The sequence below is a fragment of the Rhinolophus sinicus genome, linkage group LG05 (assembly GCF_036562045.2).
Source record: "Rhinolophus sinicus isolate RSC01 linkage group LG05, ASM3656204v1, whole genome shotgun sequence".
NCBI classification, from domain to species: domain Eukaryota; kingdom Metazoa; phylum Chordata; class Mammalia; order Chiroptera; family Rhinolophidae; genus Rhinolophus; species Rhinolophus sinicus.
The window spans coordinates 29,386,784-29,401,674 of NC_133755.1; the positions used below are offsets into that span (position 1 = coordinate 29,386,784).

The 14,891-nt window shown below is 46.8% G+C and overlaps 1 protein-coding gene across 2 annotated transcripts in view; it reads right to left on the minus strand.

Moving 5' to 3' along the window:
- Nucleotides 1-14,891, minus strand: part of THADA (THADA armadillo repeat containing) — a 292,405-nt gene that overhangs the window by 30,771 nt on the left and 246,743 nt on the right. For both annotated transcript variants that reach the window (XM_019748640.2, XM_074331930.1), the window contains exon 36: nucleotides 12,329-12,460. In XM_019748640.2, the coding sequence (XP_019604199.2) occupies nucleotides 12,329-12,460 (132 nt within the window). The remainder of the gene's footprint in view (nucleotides 1-12,328; nucleotides 12,461-14,891) is intronic.

Sequence of the window (14,891 nt, forward strand, 5' to 3'; positions counted from 1 at the left end):
AGGGGGGCCTGGGGCTGGGCCTGTGGAACCAGCACCATTTATGTCGGTGGATTAGGACAGGGAGGTTAGGGAAAGAATACAGTTAGAGGAACCAAAATGAAAACTTGACGAGTGCTCACTTGCCTTGGAAAGGAAAATTCCAGAGTCAGACTTATACACAGCTTTTCCCCACCAGGAAGAAAACCAATATGCGCAACAGCATAGAGGAGGAAACGGGCGGGGTGCAGGTAAAGAGTGACCTCTGGACTCTCTCCTCCATTTCTCCATTCTTGGGTCTCTTCTAAGTGTGGTTTCTCCCACCTCCCCATGACAGAGATATCTTTCTAGTATATTCTAGCTATGGGTAATGCAATTGCAAGGCTTCTTGCAGGCTTATTTCCTAATAAAGTTTTTGTGTTTTGTTTTTTTTTTCATTTTGGGTGATGTGTGTGGTCCTAAGAAATTCAGTGGGGATAAGCAACTAAACTTATCAAGTTAGTGAAAACATTTAGATCAACATTCTGATTGTTGATTATTGAATACTTTTGTCTAATAAAATTGGCCTTTCTTATAAAATGTGAGTTGCTAAAAATAATAATTTGGATGCAACTAAAGGGAAACCTGTCGACTTTAGTTGGAATAACAAGGAAGAGGGTTGTTTCCTAACAGTTTAAAGCCAGAGGCTCTATCTTATTTATCTCTGTGTCCCCAGCTGTTAGCAAGCAGCCAGAACTTTCCAGGAACTCAGTAATTAGTACCTGTGTGAAAACAAGATGGGAGATAGTGAGAAGTGAAGGTCCTATTTCTCCAAATCCATTCCTCCCTCCTTACATAGAAGTAGACTTTTTAGTTGCGTACCTGTCCACTTAGATCAAAATCGTTATTTCTGAGCCTCTTTTGTGGCACATGACTAAGTCCTGGCTGGTAAGACGCCACCGGAAGTGGTGTATGTAACTTCCAGGTGGGCCTTTCCCTTCCCTCCATCCTCCTCCCAGGATTGTGGACGTCGCAGTGGGAGCGGGAACTGCCACCGTGACCATGAGAGGGACAGTACCTACTGGAAATGGCGGAGCACCAAGAAAGAAGGCGTGGGTCCCTGATAATTGTGGGCCATCACAGCAGGCCTCTGAGCCTTTTATGTGAGGAGGGAGAAATAAGCCGCTACCTTGTTTAAGCCCCTTTTAACTTGGTCACTGTTACAGGTGTCAGAGAGACTAAACAGAAGTTGACTCATGCTTGAAACCCCAAGAAAATACTTGACAAGTTAATTTTGAGAGATATGGACTTGGAGGTGGGGTTAGAGTGGAGAGAAAGGGAGGAAGGGAGGAAGAGAGAGAGAGAGAGAGAGAGAGAGAGAGAGAGAGAGGGAGGGAGGGAGGGAGAGAGAGAGAGAGAGAGAGAGAGAGAGAGAGAGAGAGAGAGAGAGAGAGAGAAATTGCTGTCAAGACCAAACTTTGTCTCTGATTCTCACTTGATGCTTCCTGCCTTGGCTCCTGCAGACCAGCCTTACAAGAAATTACTTTTGAAAAACTGAATTACTGAACTACAGTGAGACTTTCCTACTGATTTAGACATTGGAGTGGGGGCAGGCATTTCTTACTTTTGCTAATCATGATGCATCAGTGAAGTGGCCAAAGCACATCCTAAAATCCCATTCTCCTCTTAGCATCCACACACACACACACACACACACACACACACACACACACACACTCTATGTGCACAGGTAAACACTGTCCCTGTGACACCCTGGTTTGAGGGTTTGGGGCAGGATGTGGGCAGTATAGGTCTCTGACATCACTCTTCACACTTCCTGGGGTAACAGCAGGATGCTGACATAGGGGCTACCAGCAGTAGCCAGATATACTTACTCAGGGAGGAGTTACATTGTATCAGGCTGGGTTTGACAATCACATGGTTGTTGGGACCAGAGGAAAAAAATCAGTCTCCTGCCAACTCTAGCAATGGACTCAGGTGGGGAACGGGCAGGAGTCAGTGCCAAAGAAAGGCCTGGAAGGAGTAATCAGGAAGGGTGGGCGGGACTCCTCAGTCATTCTAAGCCGCTCAAGGCTGAATGAGGATGGGGCCCAGCTGGTCATCCCTAACAGAGAGGGGACCCTAACTCTTGAAACTGGCTTAGGCTCCAAAAGGAAGGCTGCTCTCCATAGTGAAGAGAGGACTCCTGTATCCTGCCATGGCCTGGCTGAGGACAGTGAAGACTCCTGAGGATGGAACAGGAAGGCAGAGGAGAGGAGAGTTGAGGCCACGAGCAGGAGACAGGATCACTGGGTTTTCCCTGACTAAGAGGGAAGACAAAACTCTGCCAGCCACGTCAGCGCCAGATGGCCTAAATCCCAGGCTGTGGGCTTATCATCACCCGTAAGGGTCAGTCACCGTGGGCCCAGGGAGCTTAGCTTTCAGGAACAGCAACAGGGGAGACAAAAGGATACAAAAATGACCCTCATTTCCTCGAGAGGAGACTGTTGTCGTCTCTGTGGGGCTTAGTCACTGGGAGGCCATGGAAACAATGCCATCCCCTTAGCAACTAGACCCAGCCAGGTAGGCAGTGGCAACCTGCTCCCACACTGCAGACAGGAGCATTAGTTTGCATCTGTTTTTGCACATGGGGGCTGGCTGCCAGTGACGCACTAGCTGAGATGCAAGTGAACGTCAGGGGCCCAGGCTTCCTGGGACAGCAACTGATGGCAAAAGGCAATTTGGTACATGGTAACGGGTTCCACCAAGACAGCCCACCGAAGCTAGGGGGAGTCGGGAGGGGGAGCTCCTGCCTTGATCAAGTACCTTCATTTTGAAGGAATAAATGAGAAAAGAGAGACCTAGGTCCTGCACAGCTGTCTTCCTTCAACAACCATTTTCCCTCACCCTCCATCAGGGCAATGCCAGATATTGGCCGGGCAGTTAGCACTGCAATTCCTAACTCCTTCCGTGTCCTTCCCTGGAACCCTACTGACAATATAGATGAACATGCAGACAATCCTGGGAGAGAGGTCCAGGAGGACCAAATGCTGACTGTGGCGTGTGGTTTTATTGCTGGGAGATGCCTGGTTTCACAGGACGCTCCATTCTTCCCAGCCTTGCAATGCTGGAGTGAGTTCTTACAAACCCTTTTTTCAAGGCTGTCTTCCATTTCCTCTGCTCTTACCCTGTGGCACCCATCCCACCCCGATGGGTTCCCTCCAGCCCAGGAGCCTGGATTATTCTCAGTGGACACCCCTATATTTCTGTCACCTCTTTTCTGTAAATCAAGGCTTGGGGAACAGTAGAGAGAAGTGCTATCCTGTGTCTCAGTGTGTCTGGGTTTTAGACCTCATTTCCCACTAATTATGTGACACTGGGGAAATCATTTGCCTTTCCCGGGTTTCAGTTTCCACGTCTGTAAACTAGAGGCTCTAACACCCACAAGTCATGTGACTCCCTTCGTCTCTGAAGGCAGACTAGAAAACAGGGGCACAATCAGCTGGGATGTAGGACCTTCTGCCATCCCTGGCTGCAACCGCCTCAGCCACCACCACTTCTGTTCCCTTCCCCAGGACACGCCGTTTCTCTGAGCTCATGGGTCCCAGCCCCGTTTCCTTGGGTTATGATTCCAGTGTCTTCCTTTCAAACACTGCTGTGTTGTGACCTTCGACATCCCCTTTCTATCAACTCTAGGTTCCAGACCTACAGGCTGGGTTTGGACTCCTTTCTTGCCTTAGAGGAGGTGCTGAGAGTGCAAGGTGTTTGTCACCACAGGAACGAGCTCCGATTCCGACTCAGGCCCTTGGGTGCGTTACTTGTGAACTCCAGGTTAACATAGTAAAATATCTCACAGAGTGGTTGTGAGGATTCAAAGAGGTGAAATGAAGTGGGAGCATCTAGAGCAGGGGTGTCCAAGCTTTTTTCAACGTTTTTCACCAAGGGCCATATGCGGTAAAATACACAAACAGCCGGGCCACTCACTCGAGGTGAAGTACATATTGCCCCACTTGGTTTATTTAAGTAAACTAAATGTATTTTTGGAATTTGCTGTGGGCCAATTAAAAATGGATTGCGGGCGCAGTTTGGACACCCCTGATCTAGAGGAACTACCTCCTCCCTCCATTGGCCTACTCAGAGCAGGAGGAGACTACCACGCAGGGGTTCCAGGAGGAAGGGGCCCCCCGTGCTTAGAGCTGCTCCCAGCAACCTCTGCCTTCCAGACAGGTTCATTCAGCACTGGCCCCAGTCCCGACTATGGCCTGATGATCAAAGAAAAGGTCTTCCCTGGGCTAGGCCCCTCGGCCCCCGGGGAGGAAACTCTTGCCCAAGCAATTCCATCCAGCACGGGACAGGATGGAATGGTGAGGAAAAGCTGGAATTAGTCTGGGATCTGCCACAGCGGCCTAGCCTTAGGAGTTGCCTATCAGCTCCTGGTCGAATTAAAGTCTCTGGGAAGAGGTGGAGCCTAAAGTAGTTGATTTAATCTGCCAGAGCAAGGACGGACCACCTCAGGGCAATTCCACAATCGAATCCAAACAGCTCCACTGCCTTAGGTTTATTCTAAAAACACTAATCTCTTTATTGTGTTTAATTACTGTGATTGATAGATTCCTCCATTCCTTCATTCAATTGATTATCCAACAGTGATTTTTGTTGAGCCTCTATTGTGTGCCAGGTTCTCAGACGACAGCAGCAAGCAAAACAGACAAAAATCCTAAACTCTTAGAACTTTTGTTCTGGTGGAGGGAGATAAACAAAAAGGCAAATAAACAGCAAAATGGTAAGATAGTGAAAGAACTATGCAGAGAATTAAGCCAGGGGGTGAAGTAATAGCAAATGACTGAGTGGCTACTGTAAACTGGGGTCAAGGCAGGCTCTCCGAGGAGATGACACTGAAGTTGAGACTGAAATGACAAGGAGTCAGCCATATAGGACCAGGGAAGGCCATTCCAAGTAGCCAGAGCAGCCAGTGCAAAGGCCCTGAGGCTTCAATTTGCTTGGCAAGTTGGAGAGCCCCAAAGAGGCTGTAGCTGCTGGTACAGAGAAAGAGAGGGAGAGGGCATAGCAGGAGATGAGGTTAGAGAGAGAGGCCGGTGAGGCTGAGTAGGGCTTTGCATGGTACTTTAGGAGTTGGGTTTTATTCTGAGCAAGAAGGGAAGGCAAAAGAAAGTTCTAAGCAACACCATCAAACCTGCTCCCTAACAAGCACCCTTTCTTAACCACATGGACAATGGGTTGCAGGCAGACAAGGGCAGAAGCAGGAAATTCAGGAGGATTTTGCAAAAGTCCAGGTGAGAGATGATGGCAGCTTGGACTACCACACAAAACAAGCCTGGTGGACAGGCACTTTGTAAGTGTTTGCTGAATAAATGAATGAAAGAACAGATAAGTGAATATGCTTGATGTCACCACTTTTTGCCTCATACTTAAATAGTAAGAGAAAAAGGCGTGGACCTTCTAGGTAGATATGAGAGAAGTGAAAAAAAAATTTAGAATTTAAAAAGAGGCACAAAGAAATGAGACAGACAAATAAATTTGTCTTGTCCCAAGAGGACTTTAGATCAGGTTTGGAGAGAGGAATGAGGGTATATTTTAGTGTTGTGGTTCTTAACTTTTTTGGGTCATTCTTCTCCAGAAAAAGGTACTTGGTACATGCATGTAACATTACATTTACCGAGCTTAAAGTCCCCCTAAAACTGAGTCTGGGGCTAGGCTCTGGTACCACAGAACAGAACAGACACTCTGAATAGATTAGGAAAGACCTATTGGAAGGCAGAGGAAGGAGGGAGGCCACACTCAGAGAGCCCTTTTTCCAGGACCTGAACCCATGAACTGTGGGAATTGAAAAAAAGCACAGGGCCTCCCATTGGGCGTGTGGCTGGGTGGGGAGGAAGACTTGCTGAGAAGCTCCAGAGGTTGCAGGGTGGAACCATCTGTGACTCAGCATGAAGCCCCACAGACCTGGGGCTTTGCTGCCTCGGTCACTGTGCGGCCACTGTGTAATGTCACAGTGACTCGCCCCCCCCCCCCCCCCCCCCGCCTGCTTGCTCAAGGCTCAGAGCATGTGAGATGTGTTGCTACTCTCACGCTGCCTCTCGGGTGCTGTGTGGGTGACAACGTGCACGTGTGTCTGTGTGCAAGGGGGGAGGGGTGTAGGGGGAAGGAATACCTATTTGGGGAAATGGAGCAGGAAATGGGTCTTTTCTTCTTCATCTTGCCCTGTTTCAACTCAGCCCCACAAAGCCACTTGCCTCCTGCCCCAATCTCTAACCTCCATCTCTCAGTTTTTCTACATCCCAGTCCTGTTTTCACTGTTCCAGCTCCCTGCTAAGCACCAGCTAAGTGCCATCATTATTCCAGAGTCTCTAGGGGTCCTCATGCCAAACACAGAGGCTCCTGCGATGTCTCCCGGTTAATCATGGGTGGCTCCCTGGCCCTGCAGCCTGACTCAGACCTGAGAGGTAAGAGTAAGGGAGGGACAAATCCTACAGGGCCGCCAACGCTTAGCCTGCAAGACCCAGAAAGTGAGTCACTCAGTTTGCAGGAAGGAAGGAAAACCATTGCCCCTTGAGCAGGTTCTAGCAGGGAGCGTCAGTCTGCCTGTGTTGGAGCTCTTTCTGGTTTCAAGGGGCACCCTGATCTCTTTAGAGAACTTAGGACTGACTGAGGCAATTGCTGTTAGGTGGCCTCTATGGTGAAAGGTCAGCCCAGCAACACAAACTGACCACCCACTGCGTACCTAATAGAAGACAGTCCCTAAGCCCATGGGCTACCTGGGAAGATAAAACCACATAAAGAACAAGAAAATAATAAAAGAGTAGAAAATCAAGGGCTGTTTGGGGTGATAAAATAACGAAATGCTGCCGGAAAGGGAGAACCTGGAGGGCTGAGGTGTTACAGAGAAGGTGGGATCTAATGTGTCACTACTAAACATTTGTATTTGGCAGAATCTGCAGAAGTTTTACATGATTTTTTGTGGGTAAGGGGCCTGTTGGCGGGGAGGGACAGAACTACTTGGAGCCAGCAGTCTAAGAAAAAGAACAATCAGCTGTGTCCATGCCTGCGGGTGGGGCCCTTCTTTCTCTCTCCCTTCCGCCTCCGTGTGTCTGTCAGTCCAGTCCGCCTCTTTCTTAAAAGTCTTTTACATTTTTTCGTAAGGAAATTTCTACCTTATATGTCAATTATATCTCAATTTAAAAAAAAGTTTCTACCAATAAGCCCTCCTTCTTGAACCTAAACTCATGATGGGTTTGAAGTTTGGAGCCCCTTAAAATTCCTTGTTAATTGGCTTTTCTTTCTTATCCTGCATCAGCTAAAGCCACTGCTTGTTTATCAGACACTGGTTCCTGAATCTCACAAATGGAACTGGAGAAAGGAAGGAGGCCACCTGACGTAGGCTTCCCTGGAGGGAAGCTAAAGAACAAGGACAAGGGACGGAGACCCATGCTAGGGAGGGCAGGGACCCTGAGGAGGGGGTGCAGAAAGCCAGCCCCCGTCCTGCCCTTCTCTGTCTCCTCCAGCTCACAGAGCCCTCACCTCTGCTAGGTGAGCATGTGGGGGTGCCACCTGGGGGCCTACAGATCTAGCCATCCCTGTGGAACCTCTCAGGTCTGTGCCATCTGTCCTCTTGTCCTGGGGTCCTCAAGTCTGACTCTGCAGCATATCAAGTGAAACCTGCCAGAGACCTCGCATTGGAGACAAAGGGCTCTACAAAAAGGAAAGGCTCGAACACCCCTGCTGGTGGGAGAGGCCATGGAATAAACCCTCAATTGCTGAATTCTGGTCAACTTCTAGCTCTCTGGGTGGGTTTTTTTCATCCTTTCTTCCTCCAAAAGCAGCCTGTTAAAGGTTGTACCTGCACAGGTTCCTCCCCTGTTACTCAGTCTAGCTGGAGAGTCACTCAAATTTCGTGACTTAAATTTAAATATTCTCCAGGTTGTTTTTTTCTCACATGGAAGCCCCAGTTCAAATGAAATCTGATGTGAAATCCTGATACAGTGGGTAAGACAGACATGAGTGAGCTGCTCAGAGGGAGGCGGGGAAGTGGGAGCCAGAGCTGATGGCCTCGAATGTTTCCTGTTCTTGAAACCAGACTCTTCCCAGAGCATTTCAAGGCTCCATGTAAAGTCAGAGCAGGAAAAGGAGAAAGATGGGGCTTCTCCTGAGTCCCGCCCACACACTTTCTTATCCAGCTGCAAATTTCAATTCCCTACTCTTGAGCCTTGGAAATGCCATTTCTTCTGTTCCTTAGTGAGCGCTGCGACTGGCATAGAGGAGCGGGGAGGGTCCCACTACTGGGGCTTCCTTCAGTCCTATTTCCAAAGCTGAGGGAGCCTCAGGTGGTGCTCAGAGAGGTGCTACTGGGCTGTGTTTCGCCTTCCCGGTGACTATGTGGGGTGAAGGACGAGCAGGAGGACAGCAAGAGAAATCAGCAGGCAAAAAAGGTGAACAACAAACCCATCTGCACGAGGGCTATCGAAACACAGAATTCTTCTCTCTGGGCCTTCCAGAATCATTAACTAATTCATACCGCACATCTACAGCTAAAGCCAACTGGGGGCGGCAAGGTGACACGCGAGGGTGATGAAGTCTGAATGACTGGGTGAAGGCCTGCCTCTTCTTCCATCGTTCCTAGCCAGTGTCCACTGGGACCAATCACTGGGCTCCCAGGATAATGGTGCAGTTCATTCTGTTCCTACACCAGATACAGGTCCCACTTTGCCCTCTCAATTTCCATTGCTGGTCTCTCCAAGGTCTAAGGAATACTCTGTCCCAGATCACAGTGCCTTTCCTGACTCCAGGTAGTTTCACTTCCTAGAACCACACAGCCAACTGCTACATCAGTGACAAAGGCACAACGAGGGCTTCCCCATGGCTACCTCACAGGTTTGCAACCTTGAAGTCATCTCTGTGTCCCCCTCCCCCCCACTTCCCACACGCACCATCTCCCGGATCCTGCTGAGTCTACCCCATGCTCTCTCTACCCCATCACCACTGACGGCAGCTAATGAGTACTTTCGCACCAGCTCCCTGCCTTGAGATTTCCCTCGCTCACCCCCAGCCCTGATCCATCCCACACACCGCTGCCAAGAAGAGCGTCTCCAGCACACATTTCTGGCAACATCACTCCCCTGTTGAAAACCCTCTCCAGCCTTCCTTCACCTACAGAAGGAGGTCCTTGGCTTGGCATTCAAACTCATGCCAAGAGTGGGGGCCCCTGCCTTTCTAGCTTCGTCTCCTTCTCCACTCCCCTGGCCTCTGCCTGTGTGCTGGCCACACAAGTTCACTTGCTGCTCCCCAATCAGCTCCCAAGTTCCCCTCAACTCCAAGTTTTGGCTCTGGCTTTTCCTTCTGTGTTGAATGCTCGTCTGTGCTGAAATGCTCTCATTTGTGTCCTGTTTATCCCTTCCTTTGGGCTAGTGCCACTCTCAGGAACCTCCCTACACCCCCCATCAAAACGCACCTCGCACTTCCCCATATCCCCAGCAGGCTGTGGGAAGTATGAGCGCAAAGCAATTTGTCCTCATCCAGCCCTCATTTATAGGATGAGATCTTAGAGGCAGGGAGTCCTCAGGTTTTATTTTTTTCTTAGCAGGAAAAAAATTAATTTCATTTTTTAAACAATGTTTAGTCTTCTCAAAGAAGATCTTAATAGTAACATAATTTAATAACATTATTTTACTGTGGCATTGATTAAATCACTGATTTGAGGACAAAAAATGAATGACATACATTTTCAAGGTATTCAAGATTCAATGGTGATAACTAACTTGGAACAGCAAAGAACAAGCCATCAGTAGTATATTCTACGAAATCCCTATATGCTGAAGAAATGTGAAAAGTTGCCGTCAGCTGCTAGAGATCCTTGAGATGTCTACACAAGACAGTCTTACTCTGATGAATCAGCCGGCTAGACTTCTGACAAAAGTGACAAATCGGCGGTGATCCTGTCTTCAGCTACTTTTCAGTCTAAAGTAGACAGATGTATATTTTTTGCTTAAGAAAAATCAAGCTGTAATATGGAAATTCTGGCTAAGCGCTGCTACCAGGCAGTCCAGAGAACAAACACCCCGGGAGAGCTGAGTGAGCGTCCCCACACAGTGACGGATGTTATGTTGCTGAGATCTTTGAACTTGAAAAATCTGGCTTGAGTTTGATTTCTTTGGATGCACAAATTTGCTCCAAGTGAGTTAAAAAATAAGGGGTGGGGCACTGTTTTCATGTAACTTAGGGGAAAATTATAGCAGTCACACGGGGGGCTGAATTGTTGATAAACCAGTCAGATGGTCTATCAAGAGATATACCATGTTGATTTTTTCTAGTTGTGGAATAGGATTAAAAAAACCCATTTTATTTTGGAATGATTTCATGCATACAGAAAAGATACAACTATAGCAACTCCATATCTGTGTTTACTATTTATGTGTATACATCGTTTTATTTTTTTCTGGACTATTTGGAAGTAACTTGTAGGCATTATGCCTCTTTATCCCTTAATATTTCAGTTGTGGATTTCCTAAGAACAATAATATTCTCTTAAAAAACCACAGTGTAGTCATCATGTTCAGGAAATTGAACACTGATTTTAATCTCTAGATAATATTTCAATGTTGTCAGTTATTCTCATAATTTACTATCTGGCTTTCTATCCCTCTAGTACAAGGATATGGTCCAGGGTAACATACATAGCTACATTTAGTTGTTATAAAATTCTTGTCTTTTTCACCTCAAATCCTTTTTTATAGACCAAGATGAGAAACACAAAGATAGACAAGTAGCGTTTGTCATTATTATTCCCGCAGAGGTTTTCACATGTGGAATTTTACATGCAAAGGGCACTCAATATATAATCACTGATTTCTATTTCTTAAGAAAAATTCAAACTAGAAGGAGAGAGAACATGGTAATATAGTTTGGCTAGAAATGAATTTGGGAGAATTCTGAAAGACGTAAAAGTAGTAGGGCAAAGACCATATATGACTAGGAGGGAAAAAGTCCACCTGGGAATTCCACCATGAAATGAGCTTTCCCAGCTTTGGTGGACAGGGTCCTAGAAAAATCTAGTATTATATTCCACCAAATATTTACTGAGCACTTGCCGAGTGTTCTGTGTGTGCTTCTATGGAAAACGCACAACTGGAAAAAGGAATGAAACCACTAATGGCAGAATTTTAGGTATCCAGGAACTCTGACAGGTTGGGATGGCGATGGGGGGAGGCAAAGACTGTTTGCCCATCACTTGCAGCACAAATGTGAATGTTTTCCCCACAGAGAGGGAAAGCTGATTCTGGCTGAATCTACTCTAGAGTAGTATCACTGAGAGATTATTAAAAAAGACAGGTTTTCTACATATGCAGAGAAAAATACCCAGGCCATGACAACAGAGGACTGAGGTATGGAGAAACTCACACATTCCAAGGGGAGCTTCCAGGCACCAAAGCTGTAGCCACGGGGATGAGGGGCACTGTATACAAACAGGGTCTGGCTATTTCCCTTCCCATCCTGCTATTCACTAAGGCAAACGTCTTCGCTCAGTCTGTGACCCTTTGCCTCAAAATGGTGTTCTTGCTTCTCTTTGGTATGGCTGACCCTCAGTCCTAAGAAGAGGGAATCCAAGTTCACCAGAGCACTCGCCCTCCTAGATGGCCATTTGTCCGGAGGTGTTCCCTTGCTTCTACTCCACCTGTCCTTTCCATCCAGCAGCCCATTTCCCACCCACAGCCAGCAGTTCCCTTTGGCTGCCACAGCATTTGCCATCACATACAGGTAACAAGAGCCTAGGGCTGTAACAATTCATCATCAGCTGAGTGGCTATGAGCTCAGAACTATCCACCTGGGCTGCTCCCCTTCTGCTTCCAGGGTTAACATTGCCACCAAGTGAGGAGCCAAGGCACAAAGAGGATAACTTGACTTACACTCATCTGTTTCTGTCACATATTGGAACTCATGGGGGAATTAAATGATGGATCTACAATTCCTGGGTTATGTAACCACACAGATAATCAAGACTTGGCCTTATTTTAAAAGGATGACAATGTAACTAACAAAAGGCACCGTGTATTAGATTTCTATCTTTGAAAACAATTTTTCTCTATGATGTCCTAAAGTAGGGGTCAGCAAACTCGGGACTAGCAGATCAAGTGCAGGCAGCTGCCTGTTTGTGTAAATAAAGTTTGTTGGAACACACTCACAGCCGCTTGTTTACCTATTGTTTATGGCTGCTTTCCCACTAAAACGGAAGAGGTGAGACAGAGCCTGAATGGCCAACAAAGCCTAAAATACTTATTCTCTGGCCCTTTACAGAAAAAGCGTGCCAACCCCTGCACAAGAGCAATGAGGCACTGCAGAAGCATAAGAACGAGGCAGGTACCTGTTGATTGGCAGGTGTTTTCTTGTGACATGGCGGTTGTCACTGTTTCCGTGGCTGCATCTCTGACGGCTTGCTCCTCACTCTGCAGGAGGGTGAAGACACACCTCCAGAGAGCAAGTGTATCCTGCAGTCCTAAGAAGACCAGAAGGAATCCGAATTACCTAGGGTGCAATTTATAAGCAAATACAAATACCGCTTCAAATCCATGATGGAGGAGACAGTAGTTAATGAGCAACGCCATCCTTTTTTTCTGGGTATTACAAGAAAGGAAGAGCTGAGATTCAGATAAACACTGGAAGAAAGAGGTCCCTAAGGGACAAGATTTGGAAATATCTTTTATTTTTTTGAGGGATGAAGGTTTCTGGAGGCAACCAGCCCCAGGCAAGGACCCCCAGAAAATATGCCCAGCTGACTAAGGCCCTGGGCTTAGCTGTCCACAATGACTCACAATTCTCAGGAATGAAACATTATATATCAAGAGTGCTTTGGGGAAACTAGCCCAGTGTTGATATGAGTGACTGTTTGAGCTTATAAATTCTGAAAGCAAAGTTTCAATCAAGATTATGCTTTGGGGGCAAAAATTGAAAAAGGGTAAGGAACCATGAAAAGGGTACCAGCCTATACCGTATCTGTGTGGGGCCCACTACCTGTCTGCTGTTACCCCTGGGCAGGGACTCTGTCTAGTCCCTGTGCTAGTTGCTCCTGTGGATGATGGAATAAGAGAAGATAGTATCTGCCCCTGAGCACCTAAAAAGGAACATCAAATCAAGAACAAGATAATGAGAAGTCAGGGATGGAAATGTGTAGTTGTGACTCACCACAGGGAAAGGTCACAGTGGACCTGGCGTACCCAGGGCAGATTTTATGAGGGAGGTGAGAGGTGGACAGGGCCTCACGGAAAGGATCCATGCTGCACAGGTGGGGTGGGCCAGGTTTGTGGAGGGTCACGATGGAGGGCCACGGAAGCCCACCACCCATCATCATCCCTAGCCTTCAATGGGGGAACCAACCCTGTCCCGAGAGCTCTCCTTAGCCTCCCCTCTCCCTCATTCATCCATGGAGAACCTGGTATCAGAGTCACCGACATTTTAGTCATACCAAGAACAGCAATGGCTCCCTCTGGGGTTTCGGTCTCTCTTTTCTGTTACAAATCTGGCTTTAAATTTTACTCAGTCTTTCAGAATCTACCCATGCTCATGTTCTCTAGGGTTTCATAGTTTCCTGTTTTAGTATTTTCCTCTTTAACATGGTCATGTAGGTCCTCAGGATCCTCAATCGCCCCTCTTTAGTCCATTTCAATTTTTCTTTTTCCTTTAATGACTTTGTTCTGTCTTTGATTTTCCCCCATGGACTTTTATGTCCTTTGTCTCTCAGTTCTGTACCCATTCTTCATGTTCTTGCAGGCCATCAGCCACAACCAACCTCCTTCATTACTGTCTATGATGCTATAATCAGTTCCAACAATTACGAACGAATGGCTTTTGCCGGGACTCAATTTCACTCAGGAATGCCAGGTGATTCTACGCACATTTTGCCTGATAGGAGCTAGGGGTAGAGAAGCTAAAGTCACACCAAAAATGTGCCACAAAATATTACCCTCACTGGAGAAGCTTCATCAAAGTTTACAAACCTTTGCTCTTATTCCTCTGCGTCCAGTGATTAAATCACAATCATAGAAGGTCCCCTTTCAGTCCCCCTTTGGGTGTAAGAAAAATGCTTGGAAGTCACTTAGAAGAAAAAATCAAAAGGACATCAAAGACAACGTTGTTCTCCAGAGAGATCCAGGGACATAAGACCCTTCATTGGTCTGATCCCCAGTAACACTTCACATTTGAATCTCACCATCTAAAAAAGGAATTCTCTCCTTGTTTCTGTAAATCCTTTCTCCAGAACTACACTGCAAGCTGCTTGGCCACAGGGACCATGGTTTATTCTCCAGGACTGGGCATTGAAGAGGTGAACAAAAACAGAATTCCAGTAATAGAGGGGAGAGAATCACAGTACAATAATACGGGAATAAGACAGCAGGAGAGGACAGGGTCGGGATGGAGGCATGGCTTTAGGTCCCGGGTTTTCCTTTTATTAAACCCTATGTTTAAAAATAAATCACCACAATTTACAAAAATCATTAAAAGTTAAAACAAAACAAAACCCCTATGCTGTTTTACTTCCTTAGGATTTCCTAGAGCTTGGTTTTCTCAAACACCACTGACATGACGTTCTTTCCTAATCATTATTCTTAATTGACAAGGGGTGGCAGTGAGGAAAGAGACAGGAAGGTAGAGGGCCTGGTTGGAAACCACCTAAGCTCCATACGTCCAAGTGATTTAAAAATTTCTCTACTATTGTGTCCCAAAGATGCCTTAAACTTAAAACTAAGTTCAGTGAAAGGCATCAGCAATCTTTCCAGTCACTTAAGCCAGAAGCCTGGATGTCATCCTTGCATCTATCTTCCTTTTTACATTAACCTCCACCCCGAGTCCTGTCGATTCAATTTCCTAAATGCCTTTCAAGCCTGTCCCTTCTTTTTCCTCAAAGACACAGCTTCACATTGACCCATTCA